General features: G+C 40.9%; 1 protein-coding gene across 1 annotated transcript in view; it reads left to right on the top strand.

The window, feature by feature from the left end:
- col4a6 (collagen, type IV, alpha 6) overlaps positions 1–22,212 on the top strand; it is a 108,593-nt gene that overhangs the window by 41,132 nt on the left and 45,249 nt on the right. The window contains exon 3 of the mRNA XM_080519176.1: positions 19,287–19,364. Coding sequence (XP_080375302.1) covers positions 19,287–19,364 — 78 coding nt within the window. The remainder of the gene's footprint in view (positions 1–19,286; positions 19,365–22,212) is intronic.

Here is a 22,212-nt window from a genome sequence, read left to right as displayed (position 1 = left end):
TTTTTTTTTTACTTCTCTGGAAGTGGGTGAGAACGTACATCTGCCTGCTCAGTGGAATAACATCAGTGTTTTCCTCTATAATTCTCTTTTTCCCCACGAAAACCCCAACAGGCAAACCTTACATGAAACCTTACATGAAGGTCACTTCCTCTATTTTGCCATTATTTTGCCCACTGGCCTTGCAAAACTTCTTTCTTTCAATCGCTCAGTTCCACATATGAGCCATATAGCGTGAGAATTTGCTAAAAAAATGAACAGTCTTTGTCCCGTGGACGACAGTTCGGACACCTCTCGTCTTTACGGCTGGTGGATCATGTCAGAGCCAGAAATCTGCCAGTGTAATTATAATAATTAGAAATAATGACGGTTACAAATCTGTTGGCAGCTCCTTATTACGGGGAAAATGTTCGACCTGCGCGACGCTTTAGGCGGGTAAATCTGCGCGCAAACGTCGAGTTATTTAGCCTCCCGGTGCGACGAGAACTCCATGGAGACCGCAGGCCGGGGACGCGGTATGCGGTCGGGCGCGATATATGGCCGCCACTGGCTCCGCGGTGCGGAGGGACCAAAAATGCTTGGACGCTGGCGGCTTTGCGGCGCGCCTAGCTACGGGAGAGGCGGCCGCCGTAAATCCCGCTCTTATAAAAGAAGGCCGGGCAGCTGGAAATCACATTTATAATCCACTGTCTGTGTACAGTGGGAACTTTCACCCAGGACACTTTTAATTGACTCCAATTTCGGGGATTTATTTAAAAAAAAAAAAACGCTGCATGCAGGAATTCGAAACCCGCCGGCGCCCTCAGTCGCGACTTGCAGGCGTGAAGAATCCCGCGAAGTCGCGGGACGTGGAGCGAATCTGAAGCGAGGCACTCGCACCCGTTGCGTGCAAAGCCGTTATTGTTTTCTGCACCGGTGGATGTTGTCGAATACTGTCTTTGCTCCGACGCGCGGGGCTTCTCAACATTCCCCAGACAAAATGAAGAATGACAAATCTCCGCGATCCGTATTATTGCGAACGCTACCGCTTTGGATTCCAGATTGATGTTTCTTTTAATAATACAAAGTATGTCAACAGGGTTCTGGCCTCCAGGTACCTGAGACATTTCTCCGCTGCCTCCACCCTGTGTTTGCGTTTCAGACGCTGAAATATGAGCACGCCAGCGTGAGCACGTACATTTTTTTTTTTCGCTTTCGAAGCTGTTTTATTGCCAATTGTGTGGCGGAGGATGAATGCAATTAGATCGAGTGACTAAGTGGGATTCCCATGAGCGATCTGAAATTTAAATGCAAATTGAAAATATACGTTTATATATAAATCACCATAGGAGAAGGAAACAAAACATCTGGATTGGTTGATGAAAATCCTCTCTTAAAATTAATTTGTCATTAAGAAAAATTCAAAAATATAATACAAACCTCAAGTCTGATTTCAAACGAAATCTACTATAATCACGGACCCGTGGGACAAAAATGGCCGACAAGAAGCTCCAATCCGGTTTTGTAGTTTAGGAAAAAACTAAAAATCCCTCCAGAAAAAGTCCCAAGTTTAAATTTAAAGCTTATTATGGCACTATTTTACCAGCATGGACTCGATGTGGCCTTTGAATCCCAACATTTATGGTAAATAATATCTTGTAATGTGAAAACGTGAGCCAAAAACTGCACATGCAACTAAGAGAGTTTGAATTTGAAAAATATTTAAGATACAAAAACCCCCAAAAAAGCTTTTTTTCAATGTATTTTTCAACATTATAATCACCAAAACTAAAAAAAAGTTCTCATCAATTTGATAAATGTGTGATTTCATTTTGTGCAGAACAAGATTGTTTTTTGATTCTGTGAATGCCACCATGTATGGTGAGAGGATTTCAAAGTAAAATACCCCTTAAAAGATTATGTAAGTCCAAAACTGGACACATTAAAGGAGAATAAATTGTGCTGTCATTGAAGAATCTGTGAGTCTTTATTCGTCGTTGCTTTCAAGTCACATTTTCTCCCAGGTTGTCGTCACCAAAAAGTGAAATAAGTGAAATAATCCAAAGTAAAAAGCTCCTTTAATGTCTCGCGACCTAAAAAATGAACATTTTACAGAATTCATTGCTTTTAGAGGTTGAAAATGTGACTTATGAAAGAAAGAAAAATATGTCAGCGTTTCTTAGCATTAGAAAAGTAAAAAAACAAACATGTTGATTCTTCACGATTACTCTTATAAGACATTACTTTTTTCCCTTTCATGTTCTCCCTTTGCATGTTTGAGGATCTGGTCAAGTTTACAAGAACCAAACGCTGAACTGGATGAAGAGGTTTAGAAGATAGTTGTGACATATTCAGAATAGCAGCGTGTATTTTTATATAACATGTAATAGAATGACTTAAGCCACAATGTAATACAACTTAATACTCAAGAAATTGGGTAGTTTGTTCAGAAGATTAAGTTCCCTTTGCACAAAATAGTTAAAACTCATTAAAGTGAGATTTAAACGGAGAATTCTGCTGCTCATCCCACCAATAAAAAAAACAAAAATGTCTCTTAAAGGTATAAAATCCATTGTTGAAAGGCGCCAAATAACTAAATATATAAAGTAAATAATGGAGTGTTGCTGTGGCTTTTTCCCCTGAGCGTCTTAGGAGGAGGAGGAGGAGGAGGAGGGGGGAGGGGAGGAGGAGGAGGCCCTGGGAGTGTCTCTCTGCCTGCAGGCGACGTGTTTGCAGGCAAACTTTTATTTTTCAGTGGATTCCCACACATATCTTGTTACGTTCAATACATTACGCTCATTCAATAACCATAGGTGAAGGTTGTTTTGTGTGTGTGTGTGTGTATGTGTGTGTGGGGGGGGGGCTTTTACATTGTTGACATTGTTGTACATTTTTCGTACTATTTGTTTAGTTTTCTGAAAATATTGTCATTTTCATCACGTCCACTCTGCGCCACAACAAAGAAATAACTTTTAATGTTTAAATTTCAAGGTTATTATGAGATTTTATTACCCGTCTGTGAATAATAGACTCATTTTATTATATATATAAATAATGTCTTGTCCTCCTGGAGGATTAATGAGGTACTACATGAGACTAAAATAGATTTTTGATTGTTTATTTAAAAAACTACTTAAAGTACTTTTTTGCACGTCTCATCAAAGAGCACATGTTTGTTTGTTTTTTTAAGACCATTATTTCACATTTTCATTTGAAAATGGGGAAATAATCTGACTGAAAGTCACTGAAAAACTTTCACCTAAAACAAAAACAACTTAATCGGCATTAGACGTTTTTTTTCATATTGGACATTTCTATTGATTGAGTTTCTTTGCTTCTATATTGTTTTATTTTTTAATGCAAATTAATTTTCTAACTTTTATCACTTTAGATTTAAGGGTTAACATTAGTGCACTACTAGTGTTACTAAGTAAATAAACAAAAACTGTTAAACAATAGATGGAATCAACATCTCATACCAAAAAATATCAACTAACACCGTCTTAAAACGTCAATGTCACGTTGTTCTCAGTATTCATGCTTGGCTGTATCCAGATTCCCACTTAAAATCCATTTTAAGTGTCATTTTTTAAAGCTTTTCTGTACTTTTCTGGCTTAAATTGATGACGTTCACACAATAAACCCTGGGTTTATGTCAGTAAAAGGTCAGAACCTCCAACAACCAGGCTAAAGTGTTTAAAAGAACACAGCCGGCCCTCCCTGCTGTCGAGTTTGGGAAGAATCTCAAGGACTCTCTAGGTTTTTTGGGGGGGGGGGTTGAAACTGCTGAATAGACGCAGCTTCACTCCATCCGGTGTTTGACAGTTTACTTCAGGTCTGGACTCTTGACTTTTAGGCTGCCAGTTCCCATATATGGTCATTTCTCGTCACATTCACTTCATCTCAGATTTACTAGTTTGAACAAGTCGAATTTGTTTTATGATTACAAGGATTAGAAAAGAAATGTTCAGTAAAAGAGAGCAAAGGTGTCGCTTTACCCCCCATTTAGGGACGAGGCAGTGCAAAACCCAGTGTTTGTGTGTCTTCAAGTTGCTTTTTGTGCATTTCGAAGGGTCTTTATGAAGCATTTACACCTGTAGTGTTTACAAATGTCACTCCATCTGAATCACGACTGCAATTTTTTAGGTTTTTAGTTCGTTTTCAAAATGTCATGTATACGTTGAACCTTACGGAAACGTGAAAACGACACATTTTCACCTAAAACCTTGACAGACACTGTCTCAATCTATGGAAATGAAGCTGAATCACCAATCAATGTACACATTTCAATTTATATATATATATTTGTGTGTCAGCGATTCACACTTAGTATTCCCTCTCTGCCCCACGTCGCCCCCTGTGGTCATAACTGGTAACTACCGTTTGTAGGTCAGCTGGAGGCTACAGACTGATAGAAACACTCCTTTTTTTTTTTTGCGTGTGTGTTCTTTTGCGAGACAAACACACAGACACCGGATGAATCGGTGCACAGAAGCCACATCAGCAGACTGCGGCGGCGGCGGCGAAAGGAAGGTTTTATTATCTACGTGGGCCGGCGTTTGGCACCGAGCAGGTCCAGACCGACGGAGGGTGACTCAGGCGGCGGGGGGGGGGGGGGGGGGGGGATTTTCAGACGTCCCTCAAATCCCTTAAATTCACATATCACGTTTTATTTTGAAAGGCTGTTTCGAACGGCAGCTGTGGGTCTGTCTGGCGGGACGGGAGGACCTGAGCCACAATAAAAGGTGGCGGTTGGCTTTGTTTTGACAGGGTGACCTGAGTCACCGAGGAATGAAAGACGCTTTGAGGAAATGACTTGTCAGCGGTTAAATATAAAGTAGACATAGACGTCTTAATTAATTCACCTTTAAAGTATGCGCTTTTTTTTCTCCTCTCTCTCTCTCGCCGCAATTATATTTGGGGATTTTCTACAGAATGTGCTTTGATCCTCTATAATTATACTTTATTTACAACATTTATATATGATTAAACTCTCACGACTCGACATCCATCTCTTTTGTAATGTTGCTTTTTTTCACATGTAAGCGCAATAGCGTCACTTATAGATCCAGTTGTTTGCACCTTTTAATGGTTGGTGTGTTTGATTTCTGCAATCTGAGGAATTTGACCCAGACTTTCATTTCCACATATTTAGAAAAGATGCGTGTGGCCACCCAGCGTCTCATTAGCAAAATACAGAACAAATGTTTGTACATTTACAGGGAAAGCGGCGACCACCCACTGTTCCACTGCCGACACGTGTGCGTATGTTTGTAAATTCACAAATATTTGATGTTTTGTACTTCAAGCTGAGCTTCGTCTGATTAAAGGAGACGGAACAACCCGGGGGGAGTTATGGAGTGTCGGTGAGAGGTAAAAATAGTCCCCGGGTTGGCGGCGGGATATTCAAAGCGCTTGATTTCCTCAAACACAGTCGTCCCCCATTAATCCTATTAATCTCCAAATTAAAATCTCACACGTTCACATTTCTTCCATTATGATTGGAGCTGAACTCAAACACAATCGTAAAGTCGAGAGAAACACAGTTGTAACGTCTGGTACTCGTGAAGTGGCATGAATATTGAGGTATTTTCAAGCAAATCTACTAAATCGCAGCAAATCAGAGTAGTTTTACGGTCGAATATTCTTAATTTATCTCCGTTTGTTTACTTTTCATTGCATGTAGAGGTGAAATAAATGCCACACATGCACATATTTACGCTTCCTTGTCACTGGGACTCGAGCGATTTTACATTAAAAAGCATTTTTTTGTGCCATAATACATGTCAGGCCTGCAGGAGGAAGGTTTTTTTTCTCGTCGCCTCGAGTTCAATCTAATAAATCTTGTGAGGTATTGCCTCATATTCAACAGTTCAAAGAGGAGTTAATCTGCCCTGCGGGCCCGAACTGATAGCATCACGAGACGCTGGACGTCTGCAGTGATCTTCACCAGGCTCTCGCCCCGTCACTGCCTGCAGCAACACACACACACACACACACACACACACACTGTGTTGTGTCGGGTGACAGTCACCCATTCACGGCCCTCCATAGGGACCCACCGATCGGTTTACGCTCGTTGTTGGGAGGAAACCTTACACTACAGCGACGTGACGAGATTCTCCGGGCTCCTCCGAGGCGCATTAGTCGCGTCTCGGATTCCCCCCCACAACCCCCCCATCGTATATGACCTGTAATTGCCGCTCTATTGTGATGCGTGGACGAGACGCCGACTCACACATGTGCACACGTTTATATTCTAGGTAGAAAAACCAGGAACTGGCCTCAAGAAAGCGGATCGCGTTTCCGTGGAGGGGGGGGGGGCTCCCGCAACCCCTCCCCCTCCTTTCTCTACCTTTTCTCTCTCTCTCTCTCTCTCTTTAAGGTATTTTCACACCACCTGGCCACCACCCGTCTGCCGTTACACCCCGTTTTCAGCCCCGCCGACGCCGCCATTAACGTCTCAAGCCACCGAACTGCTTTTCCACTATTTACCCCCATTATCCACCTCTCACCCCCCCCCCCCCCCCCCCTCCCTCCTCCTCCTCCTCCTCCGTCTCATCCCTGCTTCAGGCGTGGGGCGTTTAATGTACTTCAAAAGGGGGTGATTATAGAGAAGGTCGACGCTGTCGCTCCCCCCCGTATGCGGGATCGTACGTTTCCTATAATAAAGCACATCTCCGCGTGTTTACAAGCGCGTGTTTGGAGGCGTCGCTGACAGTTACATCAATTCAGCTTTATTCATTCGTATATAAAACGCTTCGCCTCGGAAGTGGTGGGAAGGGTGGAACGTTTCGATCTCGACCTCCGAGGCGTCTGACGGACAAGACAAAAATGCAGAAAATACAATAGTTTGGGATCAGCGGTGGCTTGCGTGCAGATTTTGCATCCTTTTAAGCAACAACTCACTGTTAATTTGTGAATACAGGCTTGTCAGCACGTTTGTACTTGTTTAGATTTGGGGATAAAAGCAGATAAACAAAGTTCTTGCGCCTCGTGCATCACCTTGTTTACACTCCGGAGCAACCGGCAATGCAATAATGGAAGAATTACAACCTGAATTGAGAGATTGCTGCAACATATCCACTATGTATAAACTGTTAAAAGAACTTTATTTCAGAAAAGTGTTTAGATATGATCACATCATTGAGTACAGTTGCTGCACTTTCACTTGTTTTAACCTTATATTCACTTGTATGTCGACATTTTCTCTTCTATTAAACAAGTCTGATTCACAACTATGTATATTTGTTTTAAAAAATTTATTAATGTAGTAAATTGTAAGCAAGTTACCGACATTGTCACATTATTTGTTTCCTTAAGCCTGTATTATTGATGACAAGCAATTATAGAGGAGTAATGGGTTTGCATTTGTTTAAATTTGTGGAAATAAGGTGATTTTAAGGGTTGAATGTTTGGACGTGTCATTGGGTTTGAAATTTTGAGCGATTTTTGGTCATAATTGTTGTTTTATTGACATTTTCCTGACATATACTTTGAATTTGACATTCAAAAGGCTTGTTAATTGGAAGATTTTTACCACTTCAGGCGAAATTGAAAGGCCGAATGAAGCTGCGTGTTAATTTGAGTTAATTATTAACTATTGCTGTCGGATGACATCACGGCTCCGGCCTGTTCATGGTTGTTTTGCCAGTGGGGGTGAAAACATTGCGGTTTAAAGTGTCGAAGAGTCTGACTGGAGTGGATATTTCAACACGCCTGGTTGTAAATAGGATGATTAACAATGGAACACGGTGGTGGGGGGGGGGGGTGGATGTGGGGGGGTTTCCCCAAATTGAGCTTTATTGCACTGTTGATTGTTTTTGATTGACAGCAGGAGGGTGAGGTGGTTTTTTCCCCTTTTATTTCTCCTTCATCAGTTTTTCTGGTGCCAGTCTTTCTCAAACAAGTGTTGACCCGGGATGCACCGTGAAAACGATCTCCCCCCCCGCCTTAACCCCCCCGTCTCCCCCCCCCCCGTCTAAACTCGGTGGCCCGGCTCTATATTTAGGCTCAGTTTTGCCAACGGAGTGGATTTATAGAGCGACGGACACCAGACCCTGAACGGAAGCTCATCTTCTCACGGTGTATTGAGGGAGGGGGGGGTTGGAGGGGGGGTCCAGACCTTGGACATATATATAGAAGGAGATCATGTGACCTGAGAGGTGACTGTGCTGTTCGTGAGGGGAGGCGGCCAACGCGTGAGGAACTCCTCCGGATGTAAATGCAGGACCGCCCCGGCGCTTTATTCTGAAGGGTCTGCTTCAGAATAAAGGGAGATGGAACCCTTTCAAGGCCCCGTTTACACCGTGACGGTGCTCAGAGCCACTGAAAACATTGAACATGCTCCCGATTCCGTCTCCATGGAACGAAAAAAACAATGTCAACACTGAACCTGACACACAAGCGGCGACTTTATTCACCAAACTTTACTAATAACTAAACAAACTTTTCTTTTTTTAGTGGAACTTCTCATTTTTCCTTTTTTTCCCCCCCTCAAACCGCAAAAACCTACAATACTCTCCCGTGTACAAGGAATAAGCCTGACTTGTGACACTCTGGTTTAAAGATCTGATGTGATTTCCTCAAGGATCTTAAATATTAAATGCACAAAATCTGCTTTTTAATGTAAGTGAAACACTTAAAAGTGGGACAGATGGACTGAAATGCAGCAATTCGGTTGTAACGTGAACGAAAAAAGCTGCTTGTGCTTTACTAAAACATGCATCTGTCATGTTTTTGATCATTCTATCTGTATTACTTAATCGGCGGAGGCTCCGATACTCTTAAAACAAACCCCACAAACTTTGCATGTTCTCCTTACGCGTACATGTCTTTCCCCCCTGGTTTCATCCCGCCGCCCTCAAACACGTACTTGACGATATCTGTAGAATGTAAACGGCCTGTAAAGTATGAATGTGAGCGTCTGGTGCCGCTGGGCGAAACGCGTCCCGGTGATGGATCGCGTCTCCGTGTCGTCGATCTCTGCGCCGGATTTCTACGAGGGGAATAGGAACCTAAAATATATATATATATATATATATATATATATATATATATATATACCGGGGAATAAAAAGTGGCGGGAGCCTTCCAGGGGTTAACGTACCAGGTGTACCAGGTGTACCAGGTGTAGGACCCGGGGAACCTTCGTCGTAAATCCCTGGAAGTGTTATTAGCGGGAGCGCGGCGCTCTGCCGTCGATCTGGCCTGCGTGCCCCGTCTCGCCCACGCTTCGGCTTTTTTTACTCCCACAAGACAGAATTGTTCAATTTTCCCCTTCTTTAAGTCTCTAATTGTGTTCATGAAGGAGAGAGAGAGCGAGAGGAAGAGAGAGAGAGAGAGAGAAAACAAGGTGAGGCAGGTCGAGGTCTAATCCTGTCTAATAGCAACGTCCCTGTTCCATCATGACTGCAGAATGCTTAGCCAGAGGAAAGAAATAGAGGGATGTGTGTGTGTGTGTGTATGCGCGTGTGTGTGTGTGTGTGTGTGTGTGTGTGTGTGTGTGTGTGTGCGTGTGTGTGTGTGTGTTGTAATCACTGCAAGTTTATGCACGCTCGCAAGTAAGTACAAATCTGGAGGTTTATTATCAGTCAAGGAAACTCGACATTTACTGTGTTACAGTACAACCGTACTAAATGTATTACCACTGCGCTGGAACACGTACTGAAGTACTGTAATACTAGAAAATGGGCCAAAACGTGTGAAAAGAGTTAAATAAATAGTAATAGGAATAGTTTAGACTGTTCGACAGTGTTTAGCGTGGTTAAAATGGGCGAATATTAAACATTTTATGACTTAATTTGATCATAATTCGTTATTTGATTGTGAATGGCAATGCGAAAACAACTGATGCCTTTTGTAGCCATGTAAAAAGTTAGGACACTATATATTAAGTAATAATAAGTAATAAAATTTAATTCTACAGTCATACTGTTGTTTGCACAGACGGCAAACAATGACACTTTTCCCTCGTGTTTTACAGTGAAGATGATGTTATGGTAAAAACTCTTGTGGTAGTTTTGGAACTTTCTGGATCTCGTGAGCAGTGGAGGAGTGATGGAGGAGTGATGGAGGAGTGACGGAGGAGTGAATGTCGTCATGCTCTCCAGCCACAGAATGGCAATGAATAAAAATGAGGATTAAACAGAGGGTTTAGAAATCAAACTGTCCTTTACGGTGCGGCCATCAGGGCACGTTTGATGCTTTTTATGCAAAATTAAATAAGTCAAAACATTTCAAGATCTTCTTTTCTTCGTTTATTCCTCTTTTTCTACTTTTCGCTTTCTCTTCTTGCTTCTTTTTTTGTATTAATTTATCTTTTTTCTAGTGTTTTTTAAATATTTTTCCTTCTTTTTCTATTAAATTCTTCTTATTTGTTTTTGTTCTACTTTTTTGTTATATTTTCTTTCTGAATTTCTTATTTTTTTCCTGTTTTTGTAAAAAAAAAAAAAAGTTTTTTTTCTCCCCCATATTTTTTTACGCTTCATTTCTCCAAATTTTTTAATTAAATTGTCAATTTTTTTCCTAGTTTTCCAAGTATTCTTGTTATATTTTCTTGTTTTTTTTAAAAATGTATTTATTATAATCCCACCAAATCCTGCCAGTGGTGATGTGTTCACACTGAGAGTGTCAGCACCTTATTAAAAGTGCTAATTATGTTTTCTCTTCAGTTCAGGATCAAAATCAAATCTCAAGCTTTCACCTGAAAGATTAGAAACAAGCTGCTGTTTTCTTGTTTATCGTGGATTTGTCCTCATTGCTGCTGCACGTTACGCAATACGTAATATTCCGTAATATTATGGCTGAAGCGAGCAAGTCGGAACAAACGACTCCCTCCTCAATAAACTGTGTTTGGAAGCTTTTCAAAGGCTCAGAGTGTCTGTTATGTATCATATGGAGGTTTGAACATCAAATATGTCTCTGCGACGATGACGTCTTTGCTGTGGATCCCTCCCGGAGCGTCGAGTGAGCTTCTGGAGTGTTTCCCTGCAGGCGTTACGTTTTTCACGCCCGGATCGATCACGTAAAAATGTCATATCGCGTTGATTTCACCGTCACACGACGAGGATTTTATTCCCAGTCGCGTCTTTTTTCCCCGTCTGTTGAGGTATCCAGCCGAACCGTGACTCGTTGCCTCGTTGCACAACTTCACCAGAGTCTTCAGGATTAGCGATGGTGAAACATATTCCCATTAAGGCAGCGAAATCCATTGTTTCATTCTTATTGTTTATTTAAAAGATCATAATTATGGCAATTGTCTTCATCCTGAGCAACTAATGTTTTATATATATATATATATATATTCGCCTAAACCCTTTGTAGGGTAGTCATTAAAATACTTTCAACACTCTGGTGTCGTTAAGGAGCAATACCAGACATACTTCTGAAATGTGTAATTTGTTAAATGTTAAGTGTAATACAGGTTTTTGAAGGTGTAAAACTGGCCGAAGGTTTCTTGTATTTCACAACTTGCGCTGAAAGAAATCTCTAAATAGGCTTAAATTCTCATTGGATTTTCTTGTAAAAGCTTTGACAAACGTGTCGGCTCATCCTGGTCGCCCCCCCCCACCGATCCCCTGCACTCCTTGTTCACTTACGACAGGTTATAAGAAGAAGAATAAAGAAAAGCTTGCCTTATCAAATGGTTTGTTCTGGTGTTACATGACTTCTGGAGACAGAAAAACCACATAATGAGAGGATGAGTAGAAGAGCATGAGGTGGATGGATGTATGTTTGATTCTTTTATACATAAATAAGTAAAAAGAAATTCCAAGATCTGAGAGATTTGATCTTTTTTTAATTAAGTCAATCAATTAAAAGTTTTCCTCATTTTCTACTTTTTGCTTTCTCTTCTTGCCTCTTTTTTATATTCATTTATCTTTTTTCTATTTTTTCCCCTTATTTTACTTCAAAATTCTCATTTTTTTAAAACTTTTTTCTCGTTTTTGTTGTTTTCTTGTGTTTTCATTCTGAACTTCTTCTTTATTAGGTTTTTTAATGTTTTTTTTTACTATTTTTCTTTTTTTCCTCTTATTTTTTCCTTTTAAGGTATTAAACGCTTTAATTCTCCAAATTTGTATTTATTTTAATCTTTTTTTTAATCTTTTTTCCCGCTTTTCTCCTGAGTTTTTCATGTTATTCCCAAGACTGACGACTGACTGACAATATGTCATGATCTTCCAAAAGAGAGCAGCTTACTCTCTTCAGTCACGATATATTATGCATTATTATGCAAAAGTAGCAAAGATCTGTGTTTGCATCGAAAAATTTGATGAAAATCATGAAAAAAAAGATTAAAAAAACCAAAACACTTAATGAATCTTGCATAGCATTTACTTTCCAAAGGCTAAAAAAAAAAAAAACGTTGCTCCTTTGAGGATTATTTGAATATTTTATCAAACCAAATACTGTAAATTTACTTCTCCACTGTAAAAGCAAAGCAACTTCTACTGTAGTCGTTTTTTTGTGTTTTTTTTCTGTTCTTTTTGTTTGTTTTCTTCCCCCTGCCGCCGGCGGCCATGTCAGCTGGCGACGTCCTGTTTAGGTCCGCTCTGGCGTGGCGAATATCCGCCGTCTTGGCCGAGTTATAGATGACATGACTCCAGCTGGGTGGCCCAGCTGGAGGCGGACACACACATTTACACGCAGACACACACACACGAGATGAAAAAAAAACAAACAAACAAACAAACAAAAAATCCCCAACATCAGCCTGTACGACCTGCCAGTCATCTCTGCGCTCGCGCTTGCTAGCGGCGCGCGCAAACAGACGTAGCTGGAGGAGCGCCGGAGGCCCAAACACAGCTGGTTCGCCTCCTGCGGTGGATGTCGGGGGTCACAGATGGAGACGGGGAGAGGGAGGATCTGAGGACGGAAGGAAGGAAGGAAGGGAGCTTCTTCCTCCTCGCCGCCACATTTTTAAGCGTCTTTCTCTCCGGCTTGTGTTTTCAGACGGACCTCCGTCATTTTTCACGGTCACTCGGGGGGAAACGAGCTTTTTGTTGTGTGATTGGCAGGCGTTGGCCAATCACGACACGCCGATAAGAGATTTAACATTCCTGCCTTGCATTTCAGTTTCATTTTTTAATCTTTCCTTGGACAACATGTTGCTTTAAGCCTTTAAAATCAACATTGTGTGCATTTCGCTTGCGTCAACTGGTCCCGGATTCTGACGAGGGAAATGTTTTTACTGTTCGCACCTGCAGCTTCACTGTTGAGCGCCACAGATTTTCCAGTGAGGCTTAACGTTTGGGAGCAAAGCCGTCAGGTTTCTGAGGTTTTCGACGGCGCAAAACTATTTTATGTGTAAAAATACATGAGAAAACAGGTGGATCTCGTAACGACGGGAGGAAAGAAGGAAAGACGCCGGCAGATTGATATGATTTTACATAGATATATATATTTTTATAAAGCGCCTTTCCACCACTTGACCAACCTCCAACACTCTTAATCACATTCACCCATTCACTCACACGTTCTTAGAATTAAGGGAACGAAACCTTCCGATTCAGAGACTTTTAAATCAAGGCGACACCGCAATTTTGAATTTATTAATTTTTTTGTAAACCATCCAAAAGCCATTATTCGATTTACCCATTCCTACATTTTTCTTAATTGATTTTTGAAAATTTAAATGGAGATACATTCACCGTCTCCCAACGTGTTATTTTACTTTGTTCTTTCCGTGTCGAATTTGAACGTTCCTCCTTTCGCAGCCCAGAAGAACTTGGAAGGTTACGTGACGTGAACTCGCTTTGACGTGTGTCTTAAGCTGAAAACTCTTTCAAATATGTTGAATCCTTTCATTGTCGCGACGATGAGGACTTCAAAGACGATGCATGCGGGAACGTACAATCTTTTATTTGTTTGTGAACGAGTGAAACTATCAAAATTTCGTGCGTCGGTTCATTTTTAATTTCATGAATTGACCCCAAAAAAATGAAGTTGTGAGTCAAAGGGAGCAGAAGGAAGAAGGAACAATCTGCCCCTTCGTTGTCAAGCAATTTTGCCGGAAAACGGACGAAGGTGACGGTTCGTGTGCGAAACCTTTCGACAGTAGAACCTTGCGGTACCATTAAGTCAATTTACACGCGTTTCAGCACCGTTCACACCGATAAGAGCGTCGAACTCCCCCGGCCGTCGACCCCCCGAAAGGAATTTCTGCAGAGTTTTCTGGGTAGGCCTCGACTCTACCGTCGGCAGACCCTATCGGCACGAACCGGGCAAGTCCGGGCGTCGGTCGTCACCCGCGGGCTGCGGCAGCGTTAAGCACGCAGGTATTACCGACACTTTAAAAAAAAAAAAAAGTAAAGTCCCAGCTCCGCGCATGCACAAGTGTTTGGACAGTAAAGTATGAGCAAACAGAGGAGATTGATCGGGGGAATATTCCCGAAAGCTGAAGGGCGCATAGCTGGGTAATGCCGAGATGACAGAGTGGACGAAGGAGGGGTGATGAGCTCCGACACACAGAACATCAGGAACCAGCGTGTTCAATCACGTTATGTCAGGCGAATGTATGCAAATCCTGCCCCCCCCCTCCTCAATCCTCCTACACCCCCCCCCCCCCCCCCCCCCCCCCCCCCTCAGAACTGCTTTTGTCTGTTCTAACCTTTGCAGTGCATTTACATTCCTCCAGCCTTCGCCGTCGTCCTTCGCCGAAGTCAGTTCACCCAAAGTGCAAATGAAATATTTCCTCAGCTGCGGCGTTGAGCAACAACTCGGGTATATTTACCCGATAAGAGTTTGATACTGAGGTATTACAATACTCGCGCCGGTCTCTGGAAACAATATGTGTATTATTTTCTCTGTTTTGACCCAAATGTGACTGTGGGTAGATTTAATACAGTAAAGCGCCACTGGGGGTAGCAGACGAGAGGCAATGTGGAGGGTTTTTGGTTTTGAGTCGTACTGAATTATAAGAATTAATCTACTGCACATATACATATTATAACTTAATAAATACTTGGATCTCAGTTATAAGAAACTGGATAATTTTGTAAATGACAGCAGGGTGAAACACTGCAAACTTTTCTTTTGGACTTTTATTTTTGAAACGTCGTCGTATTCAACCTGATCCTTTTTTCACCTTTTTCCTTTCCTTTATTCTTACTTCCCCCCCTTTTTTCCATCACTTTCATTTTAGTTTTAAATTGTATTTTTCTCAGTTTCACTTCCTCTTTTCTTTGTCGTTTGTCTTATTTTCCCCCTTTTATTTCCTATTTACTTAATTTTTTCTATTCCCTTTTGCACATTTTTCCTTTTCTTTCTTCCACTTCCTCTTTTCTTTTCACACACACACACACACCGGTCGGGTTTCAGTGGGCGTTCAGAGCTCATATAACTCTCATATTATGAGACGGGTTTCAGCGGATCGTCCCCCTATTCTTCTTTTCCTTCTTCTTTGGGCCTTTCTTTGTCGTGACCTCGAGTGTGTGTGTGCGGTTCAGCTTTCTACCTTTGTCAGGACCGAGTTCCATTCAGTTGAAGGAAAGTCCTCACAAGTATAGATCTCACGGTCCGAGTTCCTTAACGTGTCCGGATGCGTTTCTATGGACCTTTAATGATCCCTGATGGTTTTCATCACGTTTCCCTCATTGTGTGTTTAACTGTACTTATTACCCCAGGACAGAATATTATTATTATTATTATTTACATTCTGTGTTGAGAATCCATCATTTCTCCTGCTTCTATTTTCGTCTTCCCGTCTCTTCATCCGCTTTCCAAAAAGGTCCACTCTGAGCCTCTCCTCCTCCCTCCCTCCATCTTTTTTTTTTTTGGTCTCCCTCTATTTCACCCCTCGCTTTCTCTCTCTATTGCCCTCCTTCTGTCATTGTGATTATGGGAGTTGAGCAGATCAGAGGGAAGTAAGCAGGACCAGCACCACTGACCTTTCCCCTTCTTTTCTCCCTCTCACTCTTTCCCCGTGTCGAGCGCTTTCCTCTCCTTTATCTCGCCTTTCCTTTCTTCGTGGCACGAGTAGCGGCAGTAGTACTTGGCAGGAGGTGTCCATTCCTAACCTTTTGGTGTTGTTATTTACATAGATTCTTGCAGATCGCGGAGAAATTTTGTTGTTGTTTTTTTTTTTTTTAAGAAATATGTGAAAAGTGCTGCTGTGCAAGAAACGTATGAAACACATGTAGAAACAACAAAAACAAAGGAAATCTAACAAAGAAATGATATAAAACTAAAAAAATAAAAGACGTCATCACCTTGTTTGCTCAAAGTGACGGAAAATGAGACGGAGAAAACTTACAAAAGACGTTGTTTGTAAAAGATGCAGAAGGGAAAAAAACCAACTCGTGTATATTTCGACCTCTAGTGGCTGTAGTCGGTATGACAAGGAGAATGAGCAGGTAGCATGTTAGCTCAACAGACTGAGGAACTGGGGCGGCTGGATGTGTCGAACAAGATGCTTTCATAAGCGTTAAAGATTATTTTTGTTTGTTTTCATTTTGTCACTTATAGTTAAATCGGTTAAATTACGTAAATTTCTTCACAGGTCCAGTTTGTAGACTTTCCAGTAAAACCAGACTCGTAGTCGTGAGTTCGTATTTCAACATGCGATGGATTTCCCGCTATAACTGAACTTAACGGATGCAGGACCGTTAGCGTGACTCGCTGCACCATCTTGTGGTGAACGGCGGTATTGCAAGTCTGACTGTGGTTAGCTGGCGACTTTAAATTAGATTTTTCTGTGACACGCTGAGGATTATATTTGGATTTTATAGATTTTACCGACATTCTTATCGTACCGAGACAGTTTTTCTTTTTGAATTTGATTCTGTCAGGAGTTGAACTTTATCCGATAAATAACTTTAATTGTCTTTATTGCCACTATATTTTATATCACGTTGCGTCTTGTATCTTTACTATATTACTGAATCTAGAGAGTCCACATTTGAAGGGTCTAAGTCAAATAAAAGTGAATATTTCAGTTTATGTAGTTGACGTGAGCCTCGCCCTCCATCTATAGAACCACTGGTATTCATTTAATTGCCAGTGGTTGCAGCTTAACTCCCGGCGGTGGTCACGGACTTTCCCAGGACCCTGAGATGCAGACGAGACCACCTGATGCTGGCTAACGGGGGTCCTGCCGGGTCCTGCAGGGTCCTGCAGGGTCCTGCAGGGTCGGCGACCTCCATTACTGTGGACACGAACCCTCTCCGTCATATGAACTGATACACATTTAAGCTTTGACCCGCATACTTTCTCTCCCCATCACACTTTCTCCTCCAACCCCAGCCGACCCCTTTCCACACCTTTTTTTTTTTTTTCATGCCGAGACCTCCGGGTTTGACCCCTAGATGACCCCCCCCCCACCACCACCACCACCCGAACCATGGTTACTTCTGAGATATTTACTCCCAGAAGTGATGGAGCGCGTTAATCGATCATCTGCAACGCCGAACAACAACAAATTCACGTCTATATAAACCGACGTAAAAATCAATTAAAGAAAAACACACGTTTTTGGTCATGAGAATAGAAGCACTTGAAGAACCACTCATATGTCGGCTTTAAAAAAATGTTTTAAATCGCCCTCTTATATACTCCAGAAGCACTGCGTGATATATCTGAGGAATGCCACTCGCTCAACTTAACCCCTGGTTCACTTGGAGTTTATAATCTATGGACGCCATGCGTTTGGAATGACACTGCGGCTGTTAGAAATTTCGCTTCGAGGTTTAAAAAGCGAATAAATCAGTCATGATTTTGGAAATTCTGCATTGAGTGACACTAATAATGTAGTGAAAATGTGTTTTTAGGCACAAAAACGCTCCTTGTAGTTCATTTAAAAGGCTTTCCTGAAGCTTAAAACGATGTTTTCTTAGTGATTACTGATTTTTTTTTTTTCATATTTATTTGAGAATCATGTGATCCAGCTTGCTGGGGATTATTTTCAGATTCCTGATTGTGACTTCCCCCGGCCTGGAATTCTGTAGGAATGTGATTTAGATTCTTGACATGAAGAGGAGTACGGGGCCGCCTGGCGCTGGTTATTAAAAGTCACAGGTTGTTTTTTTCATTGTTGCCACAGCTTCTCACTGTGACAAACTCAACATGCAAGATATAGAACATTTTTATCAGGATTTTACATTAATGTTGTGTTTTGTCTCATTTCAAGCATTTTTAAAAAGACAGAATATTGTTTGCAGTCCTGAAAACACTCAAAAATTAACTTTTTCTCTTATTTTTCACGTGTTTAAGTAAATAAACGGCACAAACATGTTGAAAGTAAAAGTTTACACCCTTCACCCACATGGAAATAACCTATATGAGGATATATGCACATATATGAAACATATCAGCAGTTTATATGCACATATATGACAATATATGCTCATATATGACAATATATATGCTGCATACATGCGTATATATGCCACATATAGGCAAAATTTAGGTGCATACATGTGAATATACAGGCCATATAGGTCTCCTGTACTGCTTCTTTATTTCCACACACACATATATATATATATGTATATATATATATCACTTTGGCAACTGTCATGCATTATCAAGGCAATAACTGAGAACTAACTAAAAAACAATTATGCAAGAAGAACATATAGGTACATATATGCACACATATATACGTGCATATATCGTATATATACCTATATAAGTACCTGTATGCATGTATATATGTACATATGTGTACATATATGCACATAAAATATAGGAAAACGGCACATATATTAAAAACCTCTATCAAAACCTATATTAAAACATATATGTTTATATAGGTTCTTTCCATGTGTGTGTTGAACACATTTTGTTAGTTTCCTTCATGTGATATAAGAAACGTATGTCCCATATGTTCTCTATTTGCCTGTTTTTTCAGAATAAACTTTGGCTTTCAATTTAAGAGGGCGGCCATGTTGTTGAATAAACCATAAAGAAGTGGGTTGTTTTTTTCCTGGGAACACCAGGAAAAGGTCAAATGACAGAGACGACGACGACTTGGAAACGTGCCCGACTGCACATGTTCAGTTTGGAAAACACGCCGTCGCCTCCGTCCTTTACGAGAAATGGCGCTGGCCGTCACTCAGCACGCCGGCTGGGTGTGAGCTCGCCCTTTAAATCCCCTTCAAATCCTTTTAAATTGTTGTAAATCTGCCAGCGGCTCCTCGCCCTCTACGTCCCTCTTAGTGTGTTTTTTTTAGCGGTTGATTTCGGCTCTGCGGGCTAAACGCTTGCCGTTGGCCCACGGCGATTACCTGCTGCAATGCCTTGCTCAAGGGAGGGATGTGATTTTTCTGCGCAGAGTTTTCTGACCACGCCCCGTTCTTTTTTTTTTTCAGGGCGTCAATTCTGACGAGCCGTGCGCCGGCCAGGACTGCAGCGGAGGGTGCAGGTGCAACCCGGAGAAAGGCGGCAGGGTGAGTCGGTTCAGAAAGCACTTTATTTATTTTATTCTATTTTTATTTTTTTAAATAATCGCTCCCCAGAGTGAGATCCTCCTCCAGTGACACTGTCAAGCGTTTACTGAGTAAAACGCTGCAAGACGACGTCTAAAATCCCAGAAATAGTTCACTTTGGGTTCCACGCTATGACGTGAGGCGCTTTTTAAAATGGGTTTTTTAGTTAAATGATATTATTAAACATGAGGTTTGTGATCGGGTCTATTTGAGTTCATAATATATGTCATTATATTATCCAGTGACGATCCTTTGAGTTTCAAAAAAGATGCAAAAAAACCCCAAAAACAGGCTCAGCGGGGACATAAAATGCCATTTAAAATGATATAGACATTGTTTTAATGTCACACATAAAGTAAAAGCTTTTAAAGACAGTTTGGTTTTAAGAGGAATGAGTTGTGAAGTGATGATTTTATTGCAAACGTGGAGAGATTACTTTAAAAAAGATGCAAACTGGATCATTTACTGCAAAAGTTGTGGAATAAGTTATTTGAAACAAATCAGATAATTAATTGTGTAAAGCATAAAGTTAATGAAGTAATAGTTGATTTAAAATGTCATTTTAAGGGCGATTGATCTGACTTCATACATACTACACACTCATATTTAAAAAAAAAAATTCAAACTTCTTATTTCCGTTTTCAGAAACATACAGGTTCACAAGTACAGCTTGATTGTATGATTATGCATTCATTAATGATCACCAGTCAATATAATGTCGATTTAAAAAAAGACAAACTGTATCCGTGGTTCTTACTTTTAATATTTCAAGAAAAGTTTACCGTTTGAATTTCTTCCTGAAGTTTTAAGTACATCATTAGTGAGATTAATAAAATAATCACTATATAACCTCGCTAATATCTTATCACAATATCAATTAAATTTACGACTTGGGATCTGAAAATAATGAAAGAAATAAGGGATGATTTTGTAACTCGTTAAAAGGTATAATAGGTAAATATAAACTGAATTTCTGATTCTATCTTAAACACTAAAGGAAAAAAAATCACACGTCTTCTTTGTATTTCAGAAAAAACCCAAGTTTAACTTGTTTAATCGCTGAAAACAAGCGTTCGGTTGATTAAAACCTCGGGGCTTCAGTTTTATCACGTTAAACGTCGCCGCCGCCCGCCACAACCGGCGCGTCGTGCAAGTTTCAACATCGGCGGATCGCTTTTGCAGCGACGGAACATAAAAACCACGCGTGGCTTCAGGCGGGGAACTCATTTTCTCGTCACTTGCTACCCTGAAATTAACGTCACGTGTGTCATCGAGTTACTGACGATGTGAGGCGATCGCTGGAGCACATTAAATGCAGTAAATATGTAAGCGGGGCGGGGGAGTTCCGCTTGTGCAAACACACACACACACAAAATAAAATAAAACACGGCTGTAAATAATGTTTCCACACGATTTATTGAGTCATTTGTCAGACTTAAGGAATCTCAAAGCTAAAAACCTAAACGTCATCGACATACGTGTTCATATTAATGGGAAATTGTATTTTAAATCACCATTAGTGTATTTCACACAACTTTTCTCACTCTCTTTTATTCTCTTTATAAAAAAAGAAAAAAATACAGCAAAGACTTGAATGTAAAACACGTAAAAAAGTTTGAAACGCACCATTTCTTTGTCTTCACGTTGAGTTTATTCATATTTTTATGGCTTTTTTATCATGAGGGTGAACTATGATAGTTTAAAAACACAAGGATGAGACTTTCCTGTGTCACATTAAGTTTTCAACTACTGCATCTGTTTTTTCAATGTAACCTAATTTTCAACATCAGTAATGGATGAAGATTAGGTTAAAAAAAAAAAAAGGATTTTATAAGACTTTCCACTCCCCTCGCCCTTTTTAGAAATGGAGTTGGAGCGGCTGCAGCGTGTAAACGGACCCTTAAAACGCAACGTGAATCATTAGTTTTCTGCCAGAAATCGTTATAAACGGGGCCCAAAGGAACTTTAGTATGACAGAAACTCTCAACTCTGCAATTTTATCTCCTTGCTGCTAAATCCCGAATCAATTTGGTGAAAATATTGAGCGTTAAATATCAAATTGTGCATTTATTGTGACATTTCACATGGAATTAACCCCCTCTCCTCCTGTCCTATTGACTCTGGTTGTATTTGAGTATTTACACAATTGAATTAAAAAAAAAAAAAAAAAAAGTCGATATTTGCGTGATTGCAGAGGAGAAACCGGCGGCTTGCCGCAGACTTTGCAGAGTACAAGCTCCACGCGGGGGCCCGGCCTCTTCTTCAGCCTGTATACAAACAACAATTACTGTCTGACACAGAAGCCTGCACTTACTGCCGCCCTACTGTACGCCACTTAAGGTAAATAACACGGTGACGGGCGCTGCATTACACCCAGCTACCTGTATTTAAGGCGCGGGGCGAGGGGGTGTAATACCACCGCCCTAAATGACACGGCCCGCGGGCGACGATATTACCTTCAACTGTCATTGTTGGCGAGCCGTTTGAGGCGTAAGGTGCTTATTTGTCTCTTTTCAGTTTTACTTTTTCTCCTTGCTGGCGGGGGGCCGGCTTCACCATCCCTCCATCATGGCGCTTAACAGGGGGCAGGTGGAGGGGAGTTCGCGTCGGGGTTTTTTCATTTATTTTTTAACTTTACGGCCTCTCAAAGCCCGAAACGACGTGAAAACGTGCAGAATTCCCAATAAAATCGACTTTTTCATCATCGATTTGATTATATTTATTGACTCGTACATAAAAAGCTGATAATACAATTTTTTTAAGTATATAAAAACAGTAGAACAAGTGTAAATATAGAACTTAATTAGTC

This window comes from Blennius ocellaris (assembly GCF_963422515.1).
Source record: "Blennius ocellaris genome assembly, chromosome: 23".
NCBI lineage: Eukaryota > Metazoa > Chordata > Actinopteri > Blenniiformes > Blenniidae > Blennius > Blennius ocellaris.
Note: the sequence above shows the minus strand (reverse complement) of the source record. Positions and strands in the feature narration are given on the sequence as shown.